Genomic DNA, 27,393 nt, shown 5'->3' with positions numbered 1-27,393 from the left:
AGTACAACATAGCACACAGCTTAACAATGTACACGTTTCATTTTTAAATTGCAAGACTCTCTGGCTTTTCATTTCATTTCGGCTTCCAGGCCAAAAAATGTGGTTTCTTGCAGTAACCACCATCAGTCACAAGTTTGGGATATATTGGGCAACTGGTTTGGTGTGTTAATGACGAAAACAGAAATTGTTGAAAAATCTCAGCCGATCTGCCAGCCAATTCCAGATTAGAGTTAACAAAACATTAACTCTGATTGCTCTTCACAGCTGCTTCCAGATCTGCTGAGATTTTTCAGCAATTTCTGTTTTTGTTTCTGAGTCCCAGCAGCCACAATTTTTTTGATTTTGTTTTTTCAGTGTGTTAGTGAAGTATTTATTTGATTCTTATTTTTTTAGATGGATCAAGAAGTTACCCATTTGCAACGTAAACTTTCTGAGCTGGAAACAGCACTTGAGCAAAAGCATGTGGAACTTAAAGCATCTGAAACCCAGAAGTCAATCCTGGAACAAGACTTAGCCACATATATAACAGAGTGTAGTGTAAGTAGAAGCTACTGTTTATTGAACTGTGTCTAAGAATGATATTCAGATTACTTTAGCTTGTTCTAGATTGTAAATGCCTCTAATTTTCCTGGGTGATATGACCATTATCATGGCATCATGTCCCTCAACACTAACTTTGGAAGTCTTTCTTTCTATTCTTGTTTAAGATGCTCCTTTAAAATTTATCTGTCTGGCCAAACTTTGGGTATCCTTCTAACATCGTCTTGTGTTGCTTGGCAGCAAATTTTATCCGACAATGCTGTCATTAAACATCTTGATAATTTTGCTATGTTAAAAATGCTGTATATCTAAGTGTAATCTATTTTATTCATAAACAAAAATAGGAAGTATGTGTAGGATTGATGTACATTTTTAAACATCATCAGGAAACCTATTGAATTTTGATACAAACTGAACCACTGTTGGTTAGCTCAGTTTGTCTTGCCACAGACTGAAATATTTCTCTTTCACTTGTTTACCCCATATGCTTTCTATCAATAGAATTACATTAACCTGGTGGACTTTGTTACCATAATGCAAGTGTTTGTTGCTTTATAACAAAATGTTGACTTTGTCGTTCTTTTATTCTCCCTCATTTCCTGAATGTTATTTATAATGCTATGTGTAATGGCTAATATTTCATGGCATCATCAATGCTCTGGTACCTCACCTCTGTGATTCTCCGAAATGAACTTTGACAGTGGTTAACAATAGTCTATTCAAATATGAAGAGCCACTGTAGTAGAGCTTGATGTTTGTCATGGGCACAGTTTTCCCATAGTCTGTTTTAACATATTTATATAAAACGGAAGCACAATTTTTTTTTCTAACCGAATGAATATTTTGATTATATCAAACCCTCTCTGGGACTACCAGACTCAGCACAGCATACAGTGAATTTAGCGTAAATTTAGACTCGGCTTTCCAAAACAACTTCTGTCAATATTATTACCTATTAAGCTTTAAGAACAGTGGACTTTTATTGCAGTGTCTACTAGCTTAACATTTCAGCCCTGAACGCCCATTTCAGTTGAATGAATGGTTGTTGTTATTAGTGTATTCACTTGTCAGATCTGATCTAAAGAATTCTGAAAGGATAAATCTTCAACTGTAGGTCAAGAAGAGAACTAAACTCAGGAATGTCTGAGGAACACAAGATTAGCATGTCCACCTTATTCCAGGATACTTTTAATTGGCTGATTTGTTGGCACCTATTATAGGACCTACAACCTTGCTTGGGTGTTTGGTTTAATGCCTTAAATAGCAGTTGTAATAATTAGGGCTAGAAAGGGAACATTAAATAAATTAGTTGTGTGGGGGAAGGTTGTGTGAAAGGAGATTTGGTAGATTAGAGGAAAAAGACAAAACAATAGTTCTGGGAAGTGATAATGTTAATAGTAACCAGAGTGTGATAGGAGGAACAGAATGTACAAATGTAAGAGTAGATACATCGGAAAGTACGGTCAGAGTGGTATGATCGCTGTTTGTTTTCATTTTTGTGCTTTTTAAAATTGTGGACTGAAATGCGAATGAGGTGTTTTAAAAGCCAAAATTGGATGCTCGCTTTTAAGAATGAGTAATCTGATACTCATGGCAGTAGTAAGTGAAGTCAAAATGAAGTCACTTTAACTGAATGTGTGTAGTGTCTACAGTGAGATAGATGAAGTTGTGACCTAATTGAAGGTAACTGGTTTAGCTCTCATCACCATTAAAGACACAAGATTGCAAGGTAACCAAGGCTGGGAAATAAATATTCCAGAGTATACCAAATTTAAAAAGGTAGGTTTGGAAAAGGAAGAGTAATACCAAGGATTACAAAAGATGATAAGCACAAGAGTGATTAAAGGATCTTATCTCGAAACATCTGGAAATAGAGCTGGTAGTATGGGTGAAGATAAGGAATGGAAAGGGTCAAAAACACTGGTAGGAACAGTTTATAAGTTCCTTAACTGCTATATGGTTGGGACAGAGTATTAGGCAATTTTTTTTTTTTGAAGCTTTTAAACAGGGCAGATTAATAGTTGTAGGGGACTTGATTTTTTTTTATATAGACTGTGTTCTGTAAATCAGTTGGAGAATACTCCTGTGACAGTTTTTTGGAGTGATATTTGATGCAATCAACACAGGATACAGCTATTTTAGACCTCATATTGAGAAATGAGGCAGGATTGATATGTAATGTCTTAAAGTATTTGCTCGGAAATAGTGATTACATTACAATTAAACTGCAGATTAATTTTAAAACCACATACTCCAAATACAAACAAGAATCGTGAAGCTAATTGCATAGGCTTGAGGAGAGAGCTGGTGAAAGTTGTTTGGTGGTAAATAAATTGGGGGAAGCATTTAAAGAAACAACTCAATGTCCAGCAGAAACATCTGCTATAGTGCAAAAAAATCAGTCTATGGCTTACAAAGAATAAGCTTTTGATCAAAATAGTCAGATGATTAAGGATTTGGAGCATTTTAGAAAGCAATGAGGGCCACAAAATAAAGTCAGTAAGGGAAAATATAGAATGAATAAAATAATTTAGAAAATAAATTTTTAGAGATTTTACAGTATCTAAAAAGGCAGAGAGTAGCTAAATATTGGTTTCTTAATGGCAGAGACAGGATAAATGAGGAGCAAGGAAATGGCAGAATGTTTAAACAAATATTTTGTGTTTTTTACATTGAGTACTGATACAAGTCACATGCCAAAAACAGCATAACCTAGGGATTTGGTAAGAGTGAGGAAATTAAGGAAATTTGATATCAATTTGATATACAGAATAAGCATTAGAGGAACTAGGGAGTCTGAAATTTGACAAGTCCTCTGGGCCTCTCAACCTGCCTGCTATGGTTCTCAAATGGACAATTGTACAAGCCATGAATGAGCTAGCTGTGATTTTCTAAAAAGTAACTTTCTAAATGGTCCCAGAATTGGAAGTTTGAAAATATAATATCATTATACAAGAAAGCAAGGATAGGGAAAACTGAGAACAACAGACAATTCAGCCGGACAGCAGTCATCGGGAAATTGCTAGAATCTGTTATAATAAAAAAAAGATTAGGCCAAATTTACATAATTTTATGAACCGGTAATCTTGTTTGACAAATTTGTTAGCATTTTTTGAGGTAGTAAGCTAGACACCTGAGGAATTAGTAGATATTGTAGATTTTGATTTCCATTAGGTTAAGGCACAAGGTAAGTGCCCTTGGAATGACATATTAGCATGGCTTAAAGATTGGTTAATGGTAGGAAGCAGAGAGTAGACATAAATCAGGTATTGTCCAATTGTTAAATTGTGATGAATGGAGTGTCATAAGGGCTGTCAACTGTTTAATGTCTACATTAATGACTTCGACGAAATGATTGAGTAATGCATCTACTTTTGCTGCGACAAGGTGGAAATGCAAGCTGTGAGGAGGACACAGTGGCTGCAAATAGATATAGATAGGTTAAGTGAGTGTGCATCAAAATGGCAGATGGAGTGTAAATGTGAGGCTATTCACATTGGTGTGTAAGAGTATAAAAGCAGAATTTTTAAAAGGCATGAAACATATAAACATTTGATATTCAGAGGGGCTTGGGTGAACTTGTAAAGGAATCTTGAAAAGGTTAGTATGTAGGTACAGTAAACAATTAGGAAAGCTTGGTGGCCCTTATTACAGTCAAAGGATTTGGAGTACAATGGTAAAGATTGTCTTACTACTTGTTGCAAATCCACAGAGCTTTGACACCAAAATATGGCATGCTGCTTTGACCTCTATAGTTAACGAAGGAAGTACTCGCATTGAACAACATAGTAGAGATTCATCAGATTGGACAACCTTTATATCCTAGGTACCAATAATGAGAGGCTGACTAAATTTGGTCCACATTCTTCCTAGTTTGAAAGAATATGGAGGTGATTTCACTGCAACATTTACACATTCAACATGTTTCAAGATTTGAAGGACGTGATAGTTAAAGTTGCCATAGTCCCACAAGATGATAGGGCTGCTCCCTCATTAGAGAGAGTTGGTTGGGCATTTACAGAAACATATTTCTGAAGAAATTCAAGTGTGGCAGCATCTGTGGAGAGAAAGTAGAATTAATGTTTTGAGTCGAGAGACTGTTCTTTAGAATAGTAACCTCCTTCATTGCAACCTCGGCTGATGTGAGAATGCTGACTTCACATTGACATCACTCTGTAACACAAACTACCTTCCAACCAACTGAGCTAACCAGAAGATACTGACAGAGTGCTTCTTTTGGCTGGGAAATCTGGAACAAGGCACATGGGTTCAGGAAAAGGATACAATGAGATTTTATTTGCTTCAAGGGTTGTAATTCGAGGAATTATGTCACCATACCTGATTGTTGCTATTTCACAATATTCTTGGGTTTCCTCATTGCCTGTTTGATGTTATGATTCTGACTCTTTGCAGAGCCTGAAGCGCAGTCTTGAGCAGGCACGTGTGGAGGTATCTCAGGAGGATGACAAAGCACTCCAACTCTTGCAGGACATTCAGGAACAGAGTCGCAGACTGCAGGAGATCAAAGAACAGGTAACTATGAAGTGGGTTTGGTCTGTTCCATCCTACAATTAGGATTGGAGGAAACTGTTCTAGAGCAGTTTGACTCAGTTGGGTTAACACAGAGTGGAGCAGGAGGAACACAACAGAAAAAGGGTCCTGACCTGAAACGTCAGGTTTCCTGCTCCTCTGATGCTGCCTGGCCTGCTGTGTTCCTCCAGCTCCACAGTGTTATCTCAGACTCCATCATCGGCAGTCTTAACCATCTCTTACTCAGTTGGGCATTCTTTAAGTTGTACTTCTATGCAATGAAACTGTGGTCATAGTTCAATTTCAATGAGTACGTGTTTTCAAACCTGGGATATTCATCATGAATTGTTCCTATGATGGTGTTCAGACCTATATTTTATTGTCTGGGTTTACTGCTTTCATACTTCTAGCCTTACTTAAGGATATCACCAAGCAATTATTCATTACAGTTCTAATACTGAACAATTTTTCTGTCACTTTTACATGGGATTCTTGTCAGATGCTTTATATTGCACCTTTGTCACATTTCTCATAAATGTCACCAAGCATTGCAAAAACAGTGAATTATTTGAAGTGTGGTGACACAAAAAGCCAGCGCACAGGTGCAGCAGGTAATCAGAAAGGCTGATGGAACGTTGGTCCTTATTTCAAGGGTTTGAATAGAAGAGTAATGAAGTCTTACTGCAACTGTACAACGTGTTGGTGAGACCACATCTGGAGTACTGTGAGCAGCTTAGGTCCCATTTTGGAGTCAGTTCATAGAGGTTTGCTAGAATAATCCCTGGTGTGGAGTGATTGTGTTATGAGCAAGGGCTAAACAGGTTGGGATTCGATTCATTGGAGTTTAGAAGAATGAGAGGTGATTTTATTGAAACACACAGAATTCTTAAGGAGCTTGACAAGGTAAATGCTGGAAGGCTGTAACCCCTCATGGATAAATCTAGGACGAGAGGGCACAATTTCAGAATAAAGGGGTGCTAATTTTATTCTGTGTGAAATGAGGATGAATTTCTCCTGAAAGACCAAACAGTCTTTTTGATGGTATTAATTGAGAGAAGCTCAGTTGGAGAATCAGCTCTTCAAATGCTGCCATATTTCAACGTGAGCCATTCAATTAATTCCTCACCAATACCGAAAAAAAAACCCTCACTTTTTTTTTATATAAACCTTAACATGAAGTCCACTTACTGTATAAATTTCTTTGCTTAATCAATTAACTTCTGTCTAATTTTAAAACTAAGTTTCAATTATGACTCATGTAAGAAAAATTAACTTAGAAGCAAGATTTAATATTTTGAAGTTTAGAGGAGAGAAATATTGAAGTATTATTAATAGCACTAGTGAACAGTTTTAAGATGTGGATGATGTTTGATGACACGTGTAATGACATTTTTCATCTTATCAGTGTAACGGGGAACATGGGCTCGGCAGAATTACAAGTGGAATTAAAAGTTGACTTTTAGACTGTGTAAGCAATGTGAGGGAGAAGGGCATTAAGGGAAAATTGTCCTGGATCTGGCAGCAATGATTTTCTGAAGGATTGCTAGAATATAGTTGATTTTTAAAATAATTCGATCAATAAATGTATCCCTTTCTATTTAATAAACAATGATCATGGCTGAATAAACAAAATACAAATTTTACTCATCTACAAGTACAAAATCTACTTCCACACATACACTGACTGTCCCCTGCTCTATTTAACCACAACTTCTCTCAACTACTCTACTGTCTTTGACTTCTCCTGTCAGTGTTCAATATCAAATCATGGGTGTACAAATGCTTATACTAGAAGCCAGTCGCACATCGTGGTAACCTTCGAGATAAATCTGCATTATGACTGGTTAAACCATGGAGTTACTTGAACATAAAGGTTAATGTTCTAGGTATGAGAATATAAATATGATCATGAGATGTAGGTGCAGAAGTAGGCCATTCAGCCCATTGAGTTCGTTCTGCCATTCAATGAAATTGTTGTTGACCTGATGATCCTCATCTTCCCTTTCCTGCCTTTCCATATTAAACCCTCGATTCCCTTGCAGATTAAAAGGCTATCTCAGCCTCGAATATTCTTCCATTGATTCACTACTTTCAGACAAGAAATTCCTCTTCATTTCTGTCCTAACCAGGTGATCCCTTATTCTAAGCTTATGCCCTCTAGTCCTAGATTCCCCCTTAAGAGAAACAACCTCTATCTTGTATGCACATCTATCTTACTGAGCCCTCTAAGAATCTTGTATGTTTCACTGTGGTTGCTCATCATTCTTATGAACTATGGTGTATACAAACCTAACCTATTCGACTGTCCTCATAAAAGAATCGCCAAGTAAACCTACTCTGGCCCACCTTCAGTGCTAGTAATTTTCCCTTTTATAACAAGACCAAAACTGTTCTAGTGGTTTAACCTGTGGTGTATATAGTTTTAGTAAGACTTCCCTATATTTGTACTTCATTCCCTTTGAAATGAAGACCAACATTTCCATTTGGTCTCCCTATTACCTGCTGAACCTATATGCTAGCTTTTTATGATGCATACACATGAATTCCCAGCTTTCTGCAGCTTCTTCCCGTTAAATAATTTTCAGCTTCTCTAATCTCTCTGCCAAAATGTGTAAACTCACATTTTTCCACATTATATTCCAACTGCCAAGTTTCTGTCCGCCCTCAGAATCACAGAACCCATACAGTACAGAAAGAAGGCATTAGACCCATTTGAGTATGCGCCGACCCTTCAAAGGGCTTTTCACCCAGACCTAGCAACCCCAAAATCCCTGTAATGCCACATTTCCCATGCCTAATCCACTCAGTCTGCACATCCTTGGACACCAAGGGGCAATTTACCATGGTCAATCCACCTAACCTGTGCATTTTTTTTTTGGATTGTGGTAGGAAACCCACATAGTCACTGGGAGAATGCGCAAACTTCACAGAAACACCCATGGGTAGTATTAAACCCAAGTCCCTGGCACTGAGAGGAGCAGTACTAGCCACTGTGCCATGCTGTGTGGCAAAGAAGGGAAGGGGGCAGAATAGAAAAGTACTCGTGGTAGGGGACTCGATAGTTCGGGGAATCGACAGGAGATTTTGTGGTCAGGATCGGGATTCCCGGAAGGTATGTTGCCTCCCTGGTGCCAGGGTCCGGGACGTCTCCGATCGGGTGTATGAGGTTCTAAAACGGGAGGGCGAACAGCCAGAAATCGTGTTACATATTGGCACTAATGATATAGCCAGAAATAGGATTGAGGATATAAAAAGCGATTTCAAGGAGTTAGGATGGAAGCTGCAAAGCAGGACGAACAGAGTAGTGTTCTCTAGTTTACTACCGGTGCCACGAGATAGCGAGGCGAGGAACAGGGTGCGGGCGCAGCTTAACACGTGGCTACGCAGCTGGTGTAGGAGGGAGGGCTTCAGATATGTAGATAATTGGGATGCCTTCTGGGGAAGGTGGGACCTGTACAAGAAGGACGGGTTGCATCTGAACTGGAAGGGGAGCAATGTCCTGGGTGGAAGGTTTGCTCGAGTAGTTTGAGAGGGTTTAAACTAGTATGGCAGGGGGGTGGGAACCTGAGCTGTATACCGGAGGTGAGAGTTGATGCAGGTGAGGCAGTAGCAAGAGGTAGACCAGCTAGTGGGAAGGATTTTCCTGGGAAGGAACCAAGGGATCAGTTAAAATGTGTTTGCTTTAACGCAAGGAGTATCAGGAATAAAAGTGATGAACTTAGAGCATGGATCAGTACCTGGTGCTATGATGTTGTGGCCATAACAGAGACATGGGTTTCTCATGGGCAGGAATGGTTGCTGGATGTTCCAGGGTTTAGAACATTTAAAAAGAATAGGGAGGGGGGAAAAAGAGGAGGGGGTATCACAGCTACAGAAGCTTCCATTGTCGAGGAAGATCTGCCTACTGAGTCAGTATGGGTGGAAATTAGGAACAGCAAGGGAGTAGTCACCTCGTTAGGGGTTTACTACAGGCCCCCCAATAGCAGCAGGGAGTTAGAAGAAAGCATAGGTCGACAGATTTTGGAAAAGTGTGGACGTAGTAGGGTTGTTGTAATGGGTGACTTTAACTTTCCTAATATTGATTGGAACCTCCTTCGAGCAGAAGATTTGAATGGAGCTGTTTTTGTAAGGTGTGTTCAGGAGGGTTTCCTAACTCAGTACGTTGACAGGCTGACGAGGGTAGAGGCCATTCTAGACTTGGTGCTCGGAAACGAGCCGGGGCAGGTATCAGATCTTGTGGTGGGAGAGCATTTTGGTGATAGTGACCATAACTGCCTCACATTCTACATAGCTATGGAGAAGGAGAGGATTAGGCAAAATGGGAGGATATTTAATTGGGGAAGAGGAAACTATGACGCGATTAGACATGAGTTAGAAAGCATGGACTGGGAGCAATTGTTCCATGATAAGGGCACTATAGACATGTGGAGACTGTTTAAGGAACAGTTGTTGCGAGTGATGAGTAAATATGTCCCTCTGAGACAGGCAAGAAGGGGTAAGATAAAGGAACCTTGGATGATGAGAGCGGTGGAGCTTCTTGTGAAAAGGAAGAAGGTAGCTTACATAAGGTGGAGGAAGCTAGGGTCAAGTTCAGCTAGAGAGGATTACACGCAGGCAAGGAAGGAGCTCAAAAATGGTCTGAGGAGAGCCAGGAGGGGACACGAGAAAGGCTTGGCAGAAGGAATCCGGGAAAACACAAAGGCATTTTACACTTATGTGAGGAATAAGAGAATGGTCAAAGAAAGAGTAGGGCCGATCAGGGATAGCATAGGGAACTTGTGTGTGGAGTCTGAGGAGGTAGGGGAAGCCCTAAATGAGTTTTTTGCTTCTGTCTTTACGAAAGAAACGAACTTTGTAGTGAATGAAACCTTTGAAGAGCAGGTGTGCATGCTGGAATGGATAGAGATAGAGGAAGCTGATGTGCTGAAAATTTTGTTAAACATTAAGATTGACAAGTCGCCAGGCCCGGACCAGATTTGTCCTCGGCTGCTTTGGGAAGCGAGAAATGCAATTGCTTCGCCACTTGCGAGGATCTTTGCATCCTTGCTCTCCACTGGAGTCGTACCTGAGGACTGGAGAGAGGCAAATGTAATTCCTCTCTTCAAGAAAGGAAATAGGGAAATCCCCGGCAATTACAGACCAGTAAGTCTCACGTCTGTCGTCTGCAAGGTGTTAGAAAGGATTCTGAGGGATAGGATTTATGACCATCTGGAAGAGCATGGCTTGATCAAATGCAGTCAACACGGCTTTGTGAGGGGCAGGTCATGCCTCACAAACCTTATCGAGTTCTTTGAGGATGTGACTAGAAACGTTGATGAGGGTCGAGCTGTGGATGTGGTGTATATGGACTTCAGGAAGGCATTTGATAAGGTTCCCCATGGTCGGCTCATTTAGAAGGTCAGGAGGAATGGGATACAGGGGAACTTAGCTGTCTGGATACAGAATTGGCTGGCCAACAGAAGGCAGCGAGTGGTAGTAGAAGGAAAATATTCTGCCTGGAAGTCAGTGGTGAGTGGTGTTCCACAGGGCTCTGTCCTTGGGCCTCTACTGTTTGTAATTTTTATTAATGACTTGGATGAGGGGATTGAAGGATGGGTCAGCAAGTTTGCAGACGACACAAAGGTTGGAGGTGTCGTTGACAGTATAGAGGGCTATTGTAGGCTGCAGCGGGACATTGACAGGATGCAGAGATGGGCTGAGAGGTGGCAGATGGAGTTCAACCTGGATAAATGCGAGGTGATGCATTTTGGAAGGTCGAATTTGAAAGCTGAGTACAGGATTAAGGATAGGATTCTTGGCAGTGTGGAGGAACAGAGGGATCTTGGTGTGCAGATACATAAATCCCTTAAAATGGCCACCCAAGTGGACGGGGTTGTTAAGAAAGCATATGGTGTTTTGGCTTTCATTAACAGCGGGATTGAGTTTAAGAGTCGTGAGATCTTGTTGCAGCTCTATAAAACTTTGGTTAGACCGCACTTGGAATACTGCGTCCAGTTCTGGTCACCCTGTTATAGGAAAGATGTGGATGCTTTGGAGAGGGTTCAGAGGAGGTTTACCAGGATGCTGCCTGGACTGGAGGGCTTATCTTATGAAGAGAGGTTGACTGAGCTCAGACTTCTTTCATTGGAGAAAAGGAGGAGGAGAGGGGACCTAATTGAGGTATACAAGATAATGAGAGGCATAGATAGAGTTGATAGCCAGAGACTATTTCCCAGGGCAGAAATGGCTAACATGAGGGGTCATAGTTTCAAGCTGGTTGGAGGAAAGTATAGAGGGGATGTCAGAGGCGCGTTCTTTACACAGAGAGTTGTGAGAGCATGGAATGCGTTGCCAGCAGCAGTTGTGGAAGCAAGGTCATTAGGGTCATTTAAGAGACTGCTGGACATGCATACGGTCACAGAAATTTGAGGGTGCATACATGAGGACCAATGGTCGGCACAACATCGTGGGCTGAAGGGCCTGTTCTGTGCTGTACTGTTCTATGTTCTATGTTCTAATACTGCCTTTACTTTTAAATTCACTTCTGTGTTCTGGCGTGGTAGGCTGGGCCAGCATTTATTGCCCATCTTTCTTTATTTGCCCTTAAGGGGTGGTAGTGAGCTACCATCTTGAACCACTGCAATCCGCTTGGTGTAAAAATGTTGTAAGGGAGAGCAGGAAGGGGTTTCAGGATTTTGACTCAGCCGCACAAAAAACAGCGATTTGTTTCCAAATTCGGATAGTGATTAGATTAGAGTGGAACTTGCAGGTAGCGGTGTTCCCATTATATGTTGCCCTTATTCTTATAGATGGTACTGGTCATGAGTTTGGGAAGTTTTTTCTAATGAACCTTGAAGTTTTGCAATCCATTTTGTAGATGGTTACACGTTGCTGCTATTGGGAATCAGTGATTTGAGGGTATGATATGGTATCAACGTGGTGAGCTTTGTCCTCGATAGCATAAGGCTTTGAGTGTCATTGAGGCTGCTGTCATCCAGCTAAGTGGGGAAGAGTTCCATCACATGTCTGGCTTGTGCTCTGTTAATCTGCCTCTATTCCTCTAGGGACTTTGTGTCTCACCAATTGCCTTTTATCTGTTTTTGTGTCATCTTCAGTATTAGCAATAATATATTCACTACTCTCATCCAGTCAGTAATATATTTTTTAAAATAGTAATGGTCCCTGTGCTGATCACTGTGGCTCTCCACTAATTGCTGGTTGCAATTCTGAAAATGACCCACCCTCATCTCAACCCTCTGTCTTCTATTAGCTAGCCAATCCTCCAAGTATTTAAATAACGATTCTCACCTCCATGAGGTCTAATTTTATTCAGTAGCCTAATATGTGCCACACAATCAAACACCTTCTGGAAATCCAAATATATTACGTCACTGCTTCTCCTTTATCAGTCTTCCTTGTTACATCTTCAAAGAATTAAAATAAATTTGTCAAGCATGGTGCAGAATTTAAATGTTCAAGAAAAGTTTTATTATCAAAAATCCTAGAGAAGGAGCAAAACTTGACCTTTTGTTGAGAAATAACGTAGGGGAGATGATTGAAGTGTTAGTGGGGGAGCACTTTGGGACCACTGATCATTAATCAAGTAGTTTTAAAAATGCTTATGGAAAAGAATAGGCCTTGGATAAATGTTAAAGTTCTTAACTGGAGTAAAACAAACTTTGATGATATGAGAAAGAACTTGCAACAGTTGATTTGAGTGGACTGTAAGCAAGTAAAGGGACGACTGGCAAGTGGGAGGCTTTCAAAAGTGAGACAACAAGAGTTCGGAGGCATCATGTTCATTTAGAGTAGGGAACAATGGATGAATAAAGATATTGAGGCTCTGGTCAAGAATAAGAAGGAGTCATATGTTAGGTATTCACAATAGGGATCAAGTGAATCTCCTAAAAGTATGAGGGGTGTAGACGCATTCTTTGAGGGAAATCAGGAGGCAAAAATGGGATACAAGATAGCTTCAGCAGATACGGTTAAGGATAATCCAAAGAGATTCTACAAGTACGTTAAAAGCAAAAGAGCAACTAGGGAGAAAGTAGGGCTCCATAAAGATTAACGAGGTCATCTATGTGTGAAACAACAGGAGATGGGAGAGGTACTAAATGAATACTTCATATCAGTTTTCACCATGAAGAATGAAATCGAGGTTAGGGAACTTGGGGGAAATAAATATTGATGTCTTAGAAACAGTCCACATTACAGAAGAGCAAGAGCTGGAGGCTTTAAAAAACAAAGTTGGATAAATCTCTGGGATCTGATCAAGTGTATCCCAGGATGAAGTGGGAAGTTAGGGAAGAAATTATAGGGCCCTTCACAGAGATACTTGTATCATCTACAGCCACTAGTGAAGTGCCAGAGGACTGGTTGGTGACTAAGGTTAAGCTTTTATTTAGAAAAGGCTGTAAAGAGAAGCAAGGAAACTATAGCCCTGTGACTCTGACATCAATGATAGGTGAGTTGTTGGAGGGGATTCTGAGAGACAGGATTAACATGCATTTAAGAAGAGGAACTGATTAGGGATAGTCAGCATGGATTTGTGCGTGGAAAATCGTATCTCACAAACTTGATTGAGATTTTTTGAGGACATAACCAAAATGATTCAGGGCAGAGTGGTTGATGTTGTTTACGTGGATTTGAATAAAGTCTTTAACAAGGTTCCACGTGGCAAACTGGTTAGTCAAGTTAGATCACCTGGGATTCAGGGAGAGATTGGGAATTGGATATGAAATTGGCTTGACGATAGGAGACAAAGGGTGGTGGTGGGGTTGGTTTTCAAACTGAAGCCCTGTGACCAGTGGCATTCTGCCGGGACTGGTACTGGGTCCACTTTTGTTTGTCATTTGTATAAAAGATTTGGATGAAAATTTAGGAGGTGTGATTCAAAAGTTTCCGGATGACACCAAAATTGGCGATATAGTGGACAGGGAATAAGGCTATACAAGATTACAAAGGGATCTTGATGATTTGGGCCAGTGGGCTAAGGAGTGGCAAATGGAGTTTAATTTGACAAATATGAAGTATTGTATTTTGGTAAAAGAAACGAGGGCAGGACTTGTACAGTTAATGGTGGGGCCTTGCCTAAAATTGTTGAACAGAGAGTCCTAGGGGTTCAGGTACATAGTTCTTTGAAAATTACATCACAAGTAGACCAGGTGGTTAAGGAGGTGTTTAGCACCCTTGCCTTCATTGCTCAGACCATTGAGTTTAAATTGTGATGTCATGTTGAGGTTGTAAAGGACATTGGTGAGACTGTTTTTGAAGAACTCTGTACAGTTCTAGTTGCCCTGCTATACGATGGATAATATTAAATTGGAGAGGGTTCAGAAATGATTTACCAGGATACTGGCAGAACTAGAGGGTTTGGGTTACAAGGAGAGGCTGAGACATTTTTTACTGAAGCGTAGGAGATTGAGGGTGATCATTGTAGAGGTTTATAAAACCATGTGGGGCATATATAAAGTGAATAGCAAAGGTTTATTCCCTAGTGTGGATGAGTTCAAAACTAGGGGGCATATTTTTAAGATGAGTAGAGAAAAGATTTAAAGAGACCTGAGGGACAACTTTTTCACTCAGGGTTGTTCGTATGTGGAGTGAGCTGCCAAAGGAAGTGGTAGATGCAGGTACAGTTACAACATTTAAAAGACATTTGGACAGGTACATGAATAGAAAAAGTTTGGAGGGATGTGGGCCAAATGCAGGCAGGTGAGATTTAGTTTAGTTTAGGAAATGTGGTGTGCATGGATGAGTTGGACCAAAGGGTCTGTTTCCCTGCTATATGACTCAGTATGGAAATGACAATGAGTTTGTCGTGAATGGTAAAATTAATGAGAGTCTAATTTAGAATGAGACGGTGGAGGTGAAAGAGAATGCAATTAGTGATTTAAGTTATGAAAGTCATAATTTTGTGAGGACACAAATACAATGGGTTTGGTCTTTATCTGTTCTAACTGGAGAAAATGATGGCTCATCTAAGCTTTATTGTCAGACAGATTGTCTTGTGACACAAAAGGTTGGCGGTGAGATTGTAGATATTTTCTAACCAACCTGTTCAGAAATTTTATTACATACCTCTGGAACTGGTCAGACTTGGACCTCCTTGCACAGATGTAGGCACATTACCACTGTGCCACAAGATCTCTGTATAGAGACCATAAACTGAAAAATCTGGATATTAACATGAGTTGGCTTCATGTATGTCACCTATAAGTGGACTGCCCATTTGTTTGATTTACACATTATCTGGATATTGAATGCTTTCTCGTGGACCAATCTGTTCTGACTATTGAGACATTAATTATACCAAAGGCCTGGATGTGAGTCAGCCAACAATTCAATGAAACGATAGTGTGTTCATTACATTCCATTGTATCTTTGCTTACTTGCTGACGGTTCTGTACACTGGAAGATAGATACAAGAAGCTAATCATCTAGTTCCAAACTAAAAGCAGATCGTTACTGCATGACAGGCAATTGCAGCAAGATATAACTTGACAAGAAAAATGTATGCACTTGTCTTTTAAAAGTTCCAAAAGATTTTATTTAATATATAGAAACAGTTTGAATTTTTAGTTAGAATGAAGAATTGTTATTTTCGTCACTAATTACCTGAATCTCTTCCGGGCCTTACATGCATAATTAGTGGCTTGACAGTTGCAATTGGATTAGCATTAGGAGTATAATGCATTTCCTGCCACTTCACTGGGTCAGGATGTCAGTGCTGCATATGTCGTTCTATGTGGAACTGCAAGTTTGCACCCATTCTGCCAATAGACACGTGCATGTTATTGCTGATATCATTCTGCACCTGATGACTGCTCAGTCCCATTTAGTACCAGCCTGGCTGCATGCTTGCCATCCTACGTCCCTGGCCTTCCTGCTCCCAGTTCCTCACTACCTCCACCATAATGGGCACCCTACTTCCTTACAGACAATAAACAAACAGCAAGAGAAGAGTGTAATGAGAAACACAGTCTATGAAGCATTGGCAGTTGGCTGACCAGGGAAATAGCAAACAAGGCAGCCACGTTTGAGTAGGGCAACAACCAAATTACAATCCTGAGATTTGAATTGAATTGGTTTGAACTGATATGAACAGTCACAAAATGGCATTTTGTTAGTGCACTTGTTAAAATATATTTTATTTGTTTGATGTTATAGGTGGTACTTTTCTTGAATGCACAAGTTATCTGTAGCATCGCTAGCAGTGGACAGTCACAGTGACTGCTTGGTTGGTGAGATTGTTGTGGCAGCAAACACAGCATTAGAAATAACAAAATTCAGGGCCCATTTAATAACTAAGACCCAAAGTTTACTTCTGTCTGCAATTCTGGTCTATATTCCTAACCTTGGGCAAGATGCAGCCTGATGATAAAACGTCTTCATAATTTGCATCAGAGATAATGGGAGCTGCAGATGCTGGAGAATCCAAGATAATAAAGCGTGAAGCTAGATGAACACAGCAGGCCAAGCAGCATCTCAGGAGCACAAAAGCTGACGTTTCGGGCCTAGACCCTTCATCAGAGAAAGGGATGGAGTGAGGGTTCTGGAATAAATAGGGAGAGAGGGAGAGGCACCAAAGATGGAGAGAAAAGAAGATAGGTGGAGAGGAGAGTATAGGTGGGGAGGTAGGGAGGGGATAGGTCAGTCCAGGGAAGACGGACAGGTCAAGGAGGTGGGATGAGGTTAATAGGTAGGAAATGGAGATGGGGAGGGAACAAACTGGGTTGGTTTTGGGATGCGGTGGGGGAAGGGGAGATTTTGAAGCTGATGAAGTCCACATTGATACCATTGGGCTGCAGGGTTCCCAAGCGGAATATGAGTTGCTGTTCCTGCAACCTTCAGGTGGCATCATTGTGGCACTGCAGGAGGCCCATGATGGACATGTCATCTAAAGAATGGGAGGGGGAGTTGAAATGGTTCGTGACTGGGAGGTGCAGTTGTTTATAGTGAACCGAGCGGAGGCGTTCTGCAAAGCGGTCCCCAAGCCTCTGCTTGGTTTCCCTAATGTAGAGGAAGCCACACTGGGTACAATGGATACAGTATACCACATTAGCAGATGTGCAGGTGAACCTCTGCTTATTGTGGAAAGTCATCTTGGGGCCTGGGATAGGGGTGAGGGAGGAGGTGTGGGGGCAACCTGCGGTTGTAGGGGAAGGTGCCGGGTGTGGTGGGGTTGGAATGGAGTGTGGAGTGACCAAGGGAGTCACGGAGAGAGTGGTCTCTCTGGAAAGCAGACGAGGGTGGGGATGGAAAAATGTCTTGGGTGGTGGGGTCGGATTGTAGATGGCGGAAGTGTCGGAGGATGATGCGTTGTATCCAGCGGTTGGTGGGGTGGTGTGTGAGAACGAGGGGGATCCTCTTAGGGCGGTTGTGGCGGGGTGTGAGGGATGTGTTGCGGGAAATGCGGGAGACGCGGTCAAGGGCGTTCTCGACCACTGTGGGGGGAAAGTTGCGGCCCTTGAAGAACTTGGACATCTGGGATGTGCGGAAGTGGAATGCCTCATCGTGGGAGCAGATGCGGCGGAGGCGGAGGAATTGGGAATAGGGGATGGAATTTTTGCAGGAGGGTGGTTGGGAGGAGGTGTATTGTAGGTAGCTGTGGGAGTCGGTGGGCTTGAAATGGACATCAGTTACAAGCTAGTTGCCTGAGCTGGAGACTGAGAGGTCCAGGAAGGTGAGGGATGTGTGTTGGAGATGGCCCAGGTGAACTTGAGGTTGGGGTGGAAGGTGTTGGTGAAGTGGATGAACTGTTTGAGCTCCTCTGGGGAGCAAGAGGCGGCACCGATACAGTCATTGATGTAATGGAGGAAGAGGTGGGGTTTGGGGGCCTGTGTAGGTGCGGACGATGGACTGTTCCACGTAACCTACAAAGAGGCAGGCATAGCTGGGGCCCATGTGGGTGCCCATGGCCACCCCCTTTGTCTGTAGGCAGTGGGAGGAATTGAAAGAGAAGTTGTTGAGGGTGAGGACGAGTTCGGCTAGGTGGATGAGGTTGTCGGTGGAGGGGGACTGTTCGGGCCTGCGGGACAGGAAGAAGTGGAGGGCCTTGAGGCCATCTGCATGCGGAATACAGGTGTATAGGGACTGGACGTCCATGGTGAAAATGAGGTGTTGGGGGCCAGGGAATTGGAAGTTCTGGAGGAGGTGGAGGGCGTGGGTGGTGTCACAGATGTAGGTAGGGAGTTCCTGGACCAAAGGGGAGAAAATGGAGTCCAGATAGGTGGAGATGAGTTCGGTGGGGCAGGAACAGGCTGAGACATCGCATTTGCAAACACTTTTGTAGTTTATGTTTTAGTACATGTCTGGTTAGTACATTGTTTATCGTGACTGGGCATTTGTTCAGCATAGGTGAAATCTATGGCACATACTGGACTGCTTGCCTATTGTTTTTTACTGTTAGTATTTTGACTCAAAGGGCAGAGCCATGCTTGAAAGTCATTTCTTGGTACATTAAAGGATGTATATTTGGAAATGACTTGAAACGCAGCATTTAAGCGATGCCTTCCATTTCCTTGCTCTATAAGGTAATATCTTCGAAATCATATGTACTTAAAAGTGTGTTTACAGAAATTTGTGGCTAACGTATCTCTCTAGTCTTCTGAAATAGTTTGCAGTTCTTGATACTTGCAAAATTGAAGAAACTGTAATCTGATAGTCTGCCAAAACATTAATTTGCTACCTTGAGAAGTTTCATAATTTGCAAATACCTTCAGCATGATGCCAGATTCTGTTGGGGCACCCACTATAACTATTGCAGTCTTCAGTACTTGTGTACAGAAAGCTCATCTGCCCTGTTCCAGCTAAAAGGAATCTGAAAATCTAATCCTGATTCATTCATTTCAAATTGTCCTTGATAATGTGGTCTTGTCCTTCCAGAAGTTCTATGTCATTCTGTTGAACTCATTTTATGAACCACTGGCTGGCTAATTAAGTTGATGAAAAGCTTGTAAGTATGTTGGCTGTAAATTTGATTTGATTTACACAGACAGTAAAGATTTTCAAAATGGCTGACTAATGGAACAAGTACTTGATACTACCCATCTTAAATAAAGATTCGAAGATATAATATTTTTTGACTTGATGGCTGAAGTGTTGAAAAATTAACAGGTTTGGCTTGAAACATTTTATGAAATCAAATTTTACTTCATGGGCAAAGGTCAAGTCACTATAGTCCCAGGGGACCACAGGACTGCTCTTCAATTTGAGAGTCACAACTGGCAATGAGTTTAACCTGAAGGGCAAGGTTGAGCAGATGGGGCCTTCAAAGTGACCCTGGCTGGTGCGAGAGTTGAACTGTTCCGTTGGCATAACTCTGCATTGTGAACCAGCCAACTGAACTAACCACCCCCTACCTCATGGGTAATCTAACCTCATCAATACTGTTGTTGATAAGAACTAGGAGCAGGAGTAGGCCATTTGGCCCCTCGAGCCTGTCCCACCATTCAGTAAGATCATGGCTGATCTTTTTGAGACTCCGGGCCACTTACCGGTCCGCTCAACATAACCCTTAATTCCTTTACTGTTCAAAAATTTACCTAGGCTCGCCTTAAAAACATTCAGGGAGGTAGCTTCAACCGCTTTACTGGGCAAGGGAGTTCCACAGATTCACAATCCTTTGGGTGAAGAAGTTCCTCCTGACCTCAGTCCTACATCTGCTTCCCTTTTATTTTGAGGCTATGCCCCCCTAGTCTTAGTTTCACCTGCTAGTGGAAACAACCTCCCTGCCTCCACCTTATCTATTCCCTTCATAATCTTAAATGTTTCTATAAGATCACCCCTCATTCTTCTGAATTCCAATGAGTATAATCCCAGTCTACTCAGTCTCTCCTCATAATCCAACATTCTCAACTCTGGAATCAACTGAGTGAATCTCCCCTGCACCCCCCGCAGTGCTAGTATATACCTTCTCAAGTGAGGAGACCAAAACTGCACACAGTACTCCAGGTGTGGCCTCACCAGGACCCTATACAGCTGCAGCATAGCCTCCCTGTTTTTAAAATCCATCCCTCAGGCAATGACAGACAAAATTCTATTTGCCTTTTTAATTACCTGCTGTACCTGCAATCCTACTTTTGGTGATTCATGCACAAGGACACCCAAGTCCCCTTGTACAGTAGCGTGCTGCAATTTTTTACCATTTAAAACATAGTCCGTTTTGCTGTTATTCCTCCCAAAATGGATGACCTTGCACTTATCAACATTGTACCCCATCTCCAGACCTTTGCCCACTCACTTACACTATCTATATCCCTCTGCAGACTTTCAGTGTCTTCTGCACACTTTGCTCTACCACTCACCTTAGTGTTATCTGCAAATTGGGACACACCACACTTAGTCTCCAACTCCAAATCATCTTTGTAAATTGTAGACAATTGCGGCCCCAATACTGATCCCTGAGGCGCGCCACTGACCTCCAACCAGAAAAACACCCATTTACCCTCACTCTTTGTTTTCTACTGGTCAACCAATCCTTTATCCATTAATGATTTGATTCACCACTGGAAGTAACAGCCATACTTGTTTGAAGCAAAGTGACAACACGCAACTGCCTCTGAATGAAAGTCACATTTGGAAATAAAATGACAGAGGTCTGCGCACTGACCCTTGCATTACTCCATTCAACATCTTTCATTTCTTCAATGTTCCCTACGCTACTCTGACATAACTTCACACACTAGTGCACTCTGGTCTGCACACCTAGTTTTGTTTTTCCTTATCTAATCTGGTTTTAAATTAAATACCACAGCTGTCCTGGGCTTTCATGTTTTTTTTTAAGAAATGTTTTATCTGGAATATGATGAAGGCTATTTGGAAGTTGAATTGTACCGTAAGAATTTCCAAGATCTATCTATAAAGTAGTTTCAAAAGAAGACCCCAATTCCCTTCCCAATCCAACTATCCTTATTCTGATTATATAGTTAAAATTTTGCTGTGTTGTAGATGGTACACTTCCAGTACATTGTTTAATGGCAACTTTAACTATCTTTTACGATCTGTTGGTGTAAGGCCATTTGTTTGTGATTGTCTTGGTCAGATTTGTCCTTTTAAAGGCAAGTGTTGTCTTCAGTACTGAGTTATGTTTTTGACTAGACAGTGCACACGTTTCTGCCCATGTCTCCTACTCAGCTCCATGCTCAGTAAATGTATGCTGTGTGCCTGAAGGAACTTTATTAGTATTTAGCCTTCAAACAACTTAGCAAGCATTACAATAACTGGAAGGCAACCTTACCCCATATGTCATAGATAGAGGGAACTGCCAGTGCTGGAGAATCTGAGATAACAAGGTGCGGAGCTGGAAGAACACAACAGGCCAAGCAGCATCAGAGGAGCCGGAAAGCTGATGTTTCGGGTCTGGCCCCTTCTTCAGACCCTTTTTCTGAAAAAGGTCTAGGCCCGAAACGTGAGCTTTCCTGCTCCTCTGATTCTGCTTGGCCTGCTTTGTTCATCCAGCTCTACACCTTGTTATCCCGTATGTCATAGTTGGCTTCATGATTTTTAGCTCAAAAAGACATTTAAAAAAAAAAAGATTTTCCACAGACCTCATGTAAATGTTGAAACTAGGCATTCAGGGATTGGATTGTGGTTTAATTATTGGTTGCCTGCTGGTAATTATGATGGTTTAGTAGTTGAAAACATAATATAACACATTGGCATCTCCCAACCAGTCGCCAAACTTGTGTTATCTTATTGATCTGTTATTGCAAGAATAACAAGTATGGCGCTCAATTTAAACTGGAGAAATAGTTGGTAGAATGAGCTTACAGACATCCTTAAGATGGCCATGTTACCACTAGTGGAGGCATCAGACTGTACATTTCAGAAGTGAAGAATATTGATTTTTCAGAGTTCAAACTTGGTGCCAGATCGTGGACAACATTCATGAAAAGGCACAATTTAGTACTCTGTCAGAACATAAAAATTTCAGTGTCTGTCATGTGATCTCCAGAATAAGGAAATCAAATTCCAATGTTTTGCCATCTTAGATAGAGGGACGATTCACGAATGATTGGCTTCTGTTGAAAATATGAATGCAACTTCAATATGCCAGCAAACAAGTTTGTTGCCAAATGATGGGAAAATGGAAACATCCTTTTCAAGATGACTTGTCATAAAAGGAAGAAGTTCATAAGTAATTCCATTTTGTTTGTCAGATCGTACAAAAATAAAGCCAAAGATGATACTCAAGTGCAAAGTTCTCCCCAAAGAGAAATTTTGACGAGGTATTGTCAGCCTACGTGGGAGAGGCTGGATATAGATCAAAGAAGCATGGAATTTGAGACCAGCAGGACTATGCAAAGAAAATGTTTTTCTTATCTGTGTCATGTTCAAACTCCATTAGGTGGAAGATGTAATCCATGATGTGAGGCCAGCCAGTTATTCCTGTTGTAAGATCATGCCAGCCGTGTTGCTGTGTGAGCTGCTGTTGTGATGAAGGTTGTTGCCACTATCTTTTGAGTCGGAAGCCATGAGGACCTTGCTTTTACGCTAATATTTCTGTCCCGCAGCAGCTACAATGTTCCAATGAAGCAACAATGTGAGCTCAAGGAACAGCATCTTATTTTCTGCTCAGTACTTGAAAGCCTCAAGGTTACAATATAAAATTTATTAATTCCAGAATTTGATTGCATTATGTCTGTTCTCCATTTTCTTACGTCCACCATCTCCCCCCACAGTCCCCAACCCCACCACACCCAGCTATGTCATGTTTACTTGCACTTAGCAGAAAGAATTCTTTCCCTTTTGCACTTTAATTTACACCCTTTTTACATCTCTTTTCTTCAGTTCTGATGAAGAATCACCATACTTGAAATAATAAATCTTTTCTCCCCACAGGTCCTGCCGACATGTTGAGTTTCTCCAGAAATTTCTGTTTTTGTTTCAGGTCTCCAGCATCCACAGTTCTTCGTTTTAGTTTATACAGGAGTAGGCAGGTTAAGCTTAAGATATGCAGGGCACTGGTGAGGTAGCATCTGGTGTAGTGCACACAGTATTTGTCACCCTATTTACAGAATGTTAAAGACGCTCTGAGTTTACTTGACTAGTACCTGTAGAGGGTAAGTTGACTTACAAGGAAAGATTGGACACGCTAGGCTTGCATCTGCTGGAGTTTAGAAAAATGTAGGCAACTTGATTTGATAAATAAAATCTTAAATTTCTTGACAGGATAGGTTTGAAGGATGTTTCTTATGGAAGGCAATGGAAATTATGTCATCATATATTTTAAAACTGAAGTAAATACATTCCTAAACAGAAACAATGTGGTAGAGAAACTGAGCAGACCTGGTGGCATGTGTACAGAGAAAAAGCAGTTAGTGATTCGAGTTCAGTGAACTTTCTTCAGAACTGAAAGCAGCTAGAAATTTCTGTCTCAGGCCTGCAACAGGGCCCCAGCAAAGCTCAACACAAGCTTGGGAAACAATAGCTCAGCTTCTGCTAAGATCCATTACCCACTCCCATACCACTAAGTCCTGTTCTATATGGATTGCTCCCATCGCAGCCAATCCATTTTTAACTACCTAAACTTTCCAGCGACACCCATTCAGCATTTATCTCCCTCCCAGTTTATCATCAGCAATCACTTAGTGCCCACAGAGAGGAAAAACAGTCTCCATCTATTTGACTTACTCCTTTCCCACCACCTGCCATCATCAACATAAATACCACCATTTCCCGGTTGCTTTCGGATCTAACCAAAAGTCTCTGGCCTCGAAAAGTTAGCTGCCTTTGGCTTCACTGATGTTGCAAAACCTGCTGATTCTCTCCAGCACTTTGTTTTTGTTCAGATCTTCAGCTTCTGTAGCTCTTTGTTTTACTTTATTAGATAGATTCTTGTTAGTTAGGGAAGTCCAGGGTTGTTGGGGTTAGATGGGAATGTGGAATTCAAAACATAAACTGACCCGCCTTGATCCCATGGAAAAGCAGAATAGGCTGTTGGGGACTTATAGAATCATAGAGTCATACAGCATGGAAATAAGCCCTTTGGTCCAACCAGTCTATGCCAAACGTAATCCCAAACTAAGCCAGTCCTTATTTCATACGTTTGTACGTTAAATGCTTCACCTCTTGCACCATGTAGTTGCAGTGTTGTTGGCTTAATAATGGCTCATTCGCTGATAGTATTTATAAGGTTTGTATCATTGTCCATCTTGACCATTGACTTTAATATCAGCTGCCAAAGTGTAAGGTTTGGTTCACTTCTTTTCCTCTAGGAATGCTTTAGTTCTTTCTTCTGTTGTAGGTTGATTTACTGTATTAAGCTCTTGCATGGGTTGCTATTTGATTTCTTTGCATTTCTGAAATTGTGCCCCACGTCAGCACATTATCTTCCACACTAGATCATTTCCAGAAGAGATGTTCACTTTTAGTTGCAGAGTACTATCTGTGCCTGTGAGATTTATTTGTTCCACAGTACTGACAAAGACTTTGTCTAGTGCTTGTCCTAATCACTTTATTGGTTTCTCACTTGTCTTTTGTGTTTTGTATCTTAAGAATTGAATAGTCTTTGTTGGTCTCCATTGCCAGAGTTGATCTTCTCTGCCATCTATACTGCTGCAGATTTCTGCTTCACTCATCTTCTGAATGGCTTGTTCTAGACTCGGATTTGTTTTAGACAGTAAGACATCTGATAAAGATTTGTCAGCAAATCCTACACCAATGCTGTCTCTTTTAAGTTTCACCTTCAAGTCATGATTATTGAATTTCTCCCCTAATCTGTAGAAATCATTAATGAAATAAACAATGGATTTCCGTGGATGGTGAACTCTTCTGTTAAATCTTGCTCTTTCAAGAATTTTATTAGTTCTAGGATTTAAATAATTCTTGAAGGCTTTCAGTTACACTTCAGAAGTATCTGTTGCCTCTTTTATTGCTTGCGGGTTGTTTTCCCAATTCTGTATAGATATGTACATACTTAATCAGCTTCTGATTTAATATATAATTTGGACGTTAGGACTCTTGTGGTGCAATATTAGTGTACCACTTCCAGCCCAGAATGCCCGAGTTCAAGTCCCACATGCTTAAGTGTGTAATAAAATCTCTGAACAGGTTGACAAAAAATCTGTAATTTGGAAGCTTTTCTGTATCTCAAAAAAATTTTCCTACATGTTTAATTCCGTCTTACATTTGGCTCAACTCTGCAATTAAATCCTCTCAGCGATATTATTTCTGATCCCATGTTTTCCAAATGTGGGGAAGTGCTATAGAAGGCCCTGTCAAATGCCTGTTGTCTGATGAAGTTCATTAACATCTTCCGTACCCTCCACAACAAGATGTTGGTGACGGTCATATGACAATCCATTGCGGTCAAGGCAGGGCTAATCAGGGATGTGTTCTCAACTGTTTGCTCCATTTTCATCACCACCATTCTTCATCTTGTCAAGAACATGCTTCCCAGTGGTGTGAACATTGTCCACAGGATGGATGGAAAATTTTTCAAAATCAACAGGTTGAAATTTGAGAAGAAAACCATGCTGACCTCACTTGTAGAATTTCAGCATGAGAATGGCAATGGCATCTCTGCTGTCATGGAAGAGAATCTTCAAGCCTCAATTCATGCCTTCCCAGAAGCATACCAAAGAACTGGCCTCACAGCCTCAACCGCAACAAGACTCCTATCTTTTACCAGCCCATCAGATATCAAGTTCTGATCCACACCTCCATTAAAGTCAACCAAGAAGTCCTCCTAACTATGGAACATTTCCCTTAACTGGGGAGTTGCCTCTCTTCTAGGGCTGACATTGATGCAGAGATTCGGTCTGTGAGTGCCACCTTTGGATGCCTAATATAAGAATCTCCATGGCCATGACATCCATGCTGACACCAAGATCCTTGTGTATAAAGTAGTCATTGTTTTGACTCTTCAATTTGGCTCTGAAACTTGAACTATATATAGTACTCCTCAAGGGTCTTGAGCTGGCATCTATCAGTGCTGATTGAGACAGATTCTCAGGCAGGCATACTATCAGCGTCATTGAAACAGCTAATAGCACCAGTAACAAGGCCATCATAATGCAAAACCAACTCTGCTAGGTCAGTCAAGTGTTTAGGATGCCTGAGTTCTGACTGCCAAAGCAAATCATCTTCACTGAGCTGAAGGAAGACACATGAATGAAGAGAACAAAGGAAGGGTATAAAGATTCCTGGAAACTTTCACAAGAAATGCAACACCGATATCAACGCATGAGAGGCCCTTGTTTAGAAGAAACTGATTTAGAAGATATTTCTGCACGAACGGAAGTAATTCTTCAAGAACATCCATTGGCGACAGCAAGTATGGAAAAGGGACCAGAGAAAGGAAAGCCAATTATCTCACAGCCAAGGACTAATTCCACCGCCAAGAAACACCAGCCAAATGTGTAGTCGGAGATGCTGCTCTAGGATCAGCCTCATCAGCTATGCAAGGAACCACAGAAACTATGACCAGTGGCTACCGTGAAAATTCTGTCAATCATATTCTTTAGCAAGTGATTGCAACAAAAGGTCTTCCTTTTAAACCCAGAAATATTTCTCACAGCAGGGTTTATGGGTTAATCTGGTGTGGTTTTCAGCCATGTGATATGTTGAGAGAAAGAAAGAAAAACATCATTGAAATGCTTATTCTGTCTTTATCATGCAGAAAGTGGTAGATTGCTTGTGCTCAGTTTGAAGGTCTAAGTTCATGTGGAGTCATGAAATGCTGGAAGATTTGCCTGAGTTTGAGCTAGATAAATCTATTGTTAATCCTTGTAGTGAGAGAATGTACTTAGAAGTTATCTGTTAGGAAAATATAAAGAATCAAACAATTGAAAACAAGGAGAAAATATGAATTGTTTGTTAAATTAATTGTAATTCTGTGGAGATTGACGTGATGAGTCAAAACGAATCATTCCATTTATTCTAAAATATATTGCCTACAGAAGAAAAGCACTTCATCAGATCTTTTTTACGATCACAATATCTTGAAAGGTTAAAATGTTTAATATTGATGCATCATCCTTTCCAATTGTAAATGAGCAAATCTTTCCTTAAATTATCTGCCTCCATGGAGACTGTAACACGCAGTATCAATTGCTTTTCCTCTACTCATATGTTTTAGAATTGCTAGTTTGAATGAAACTTACTTTCCTATATACTTTGCATATCAAATAGGTTTGTTCTCAGTTTTAACTCTCTCTGTAACCAATTGCAGAACAGTGCTAATCTAACTTCCAATGTGCCGCCTGACATCCAATTTTGGCATTGTGACCCAGATCAACTTCTGTCAACTATTTTTTATTTGGGAAGCATGGTATATCATGATCATTGTTTATAGGCTGGAGTGTTATTTCCAGGCATAGCTGAAAATGAACGAAC

The 27,393-nt window shown here is 41.1% G+C and overlaps 1 protein-coding gene across 4 annotated transcripts in view; it reads left to right on the top strand.

Moving 5' to 3' along the window:
• Positions 1-27,393, top strand: part of LOC125464168 (citron Rho-interacting kinase) — a 197,615-nt gene that overhangs the window by 70,722 nt on the left and 99,500 nt on the right. For all 4 annotated transcript variants that reach the window (XM_059655120.1, XM_048556312.2, XM_059655121.1 and 1 more), the window contains 2 exons: positions 394-537; positions 4,954-5,073. In XM_059655120.1, the coding sequence (XP_059511103.1) occupies positions 394-537; positions 4,954-5,073 (264 nt within the window). The remainder of the gene's footprint in view (positions 1-393; positions 538-4,953; positions 5,074-27,393) is intronic.

Source organism: Stegostoma tigrinum, chromosome 26 (genome assembly GCF_030684315.1).
Source record: "Stegostoma tigrinum isolate sSteTig4 chromosome 26, sSteTig4.hap1, whole genome shotgun sequence".
NCBI lineage: Eukaryota > Metazoa > Chordata > Chondrichthyes > Orectolobiformes > Stegostomatidae > Stegostoma > Stegostoma tigrinum.
The sequence above is the reverse complement of the archived record's forward strand: the minus strand, read 5'-3'. Positions and strand labels throughout refer to the sequence as shown.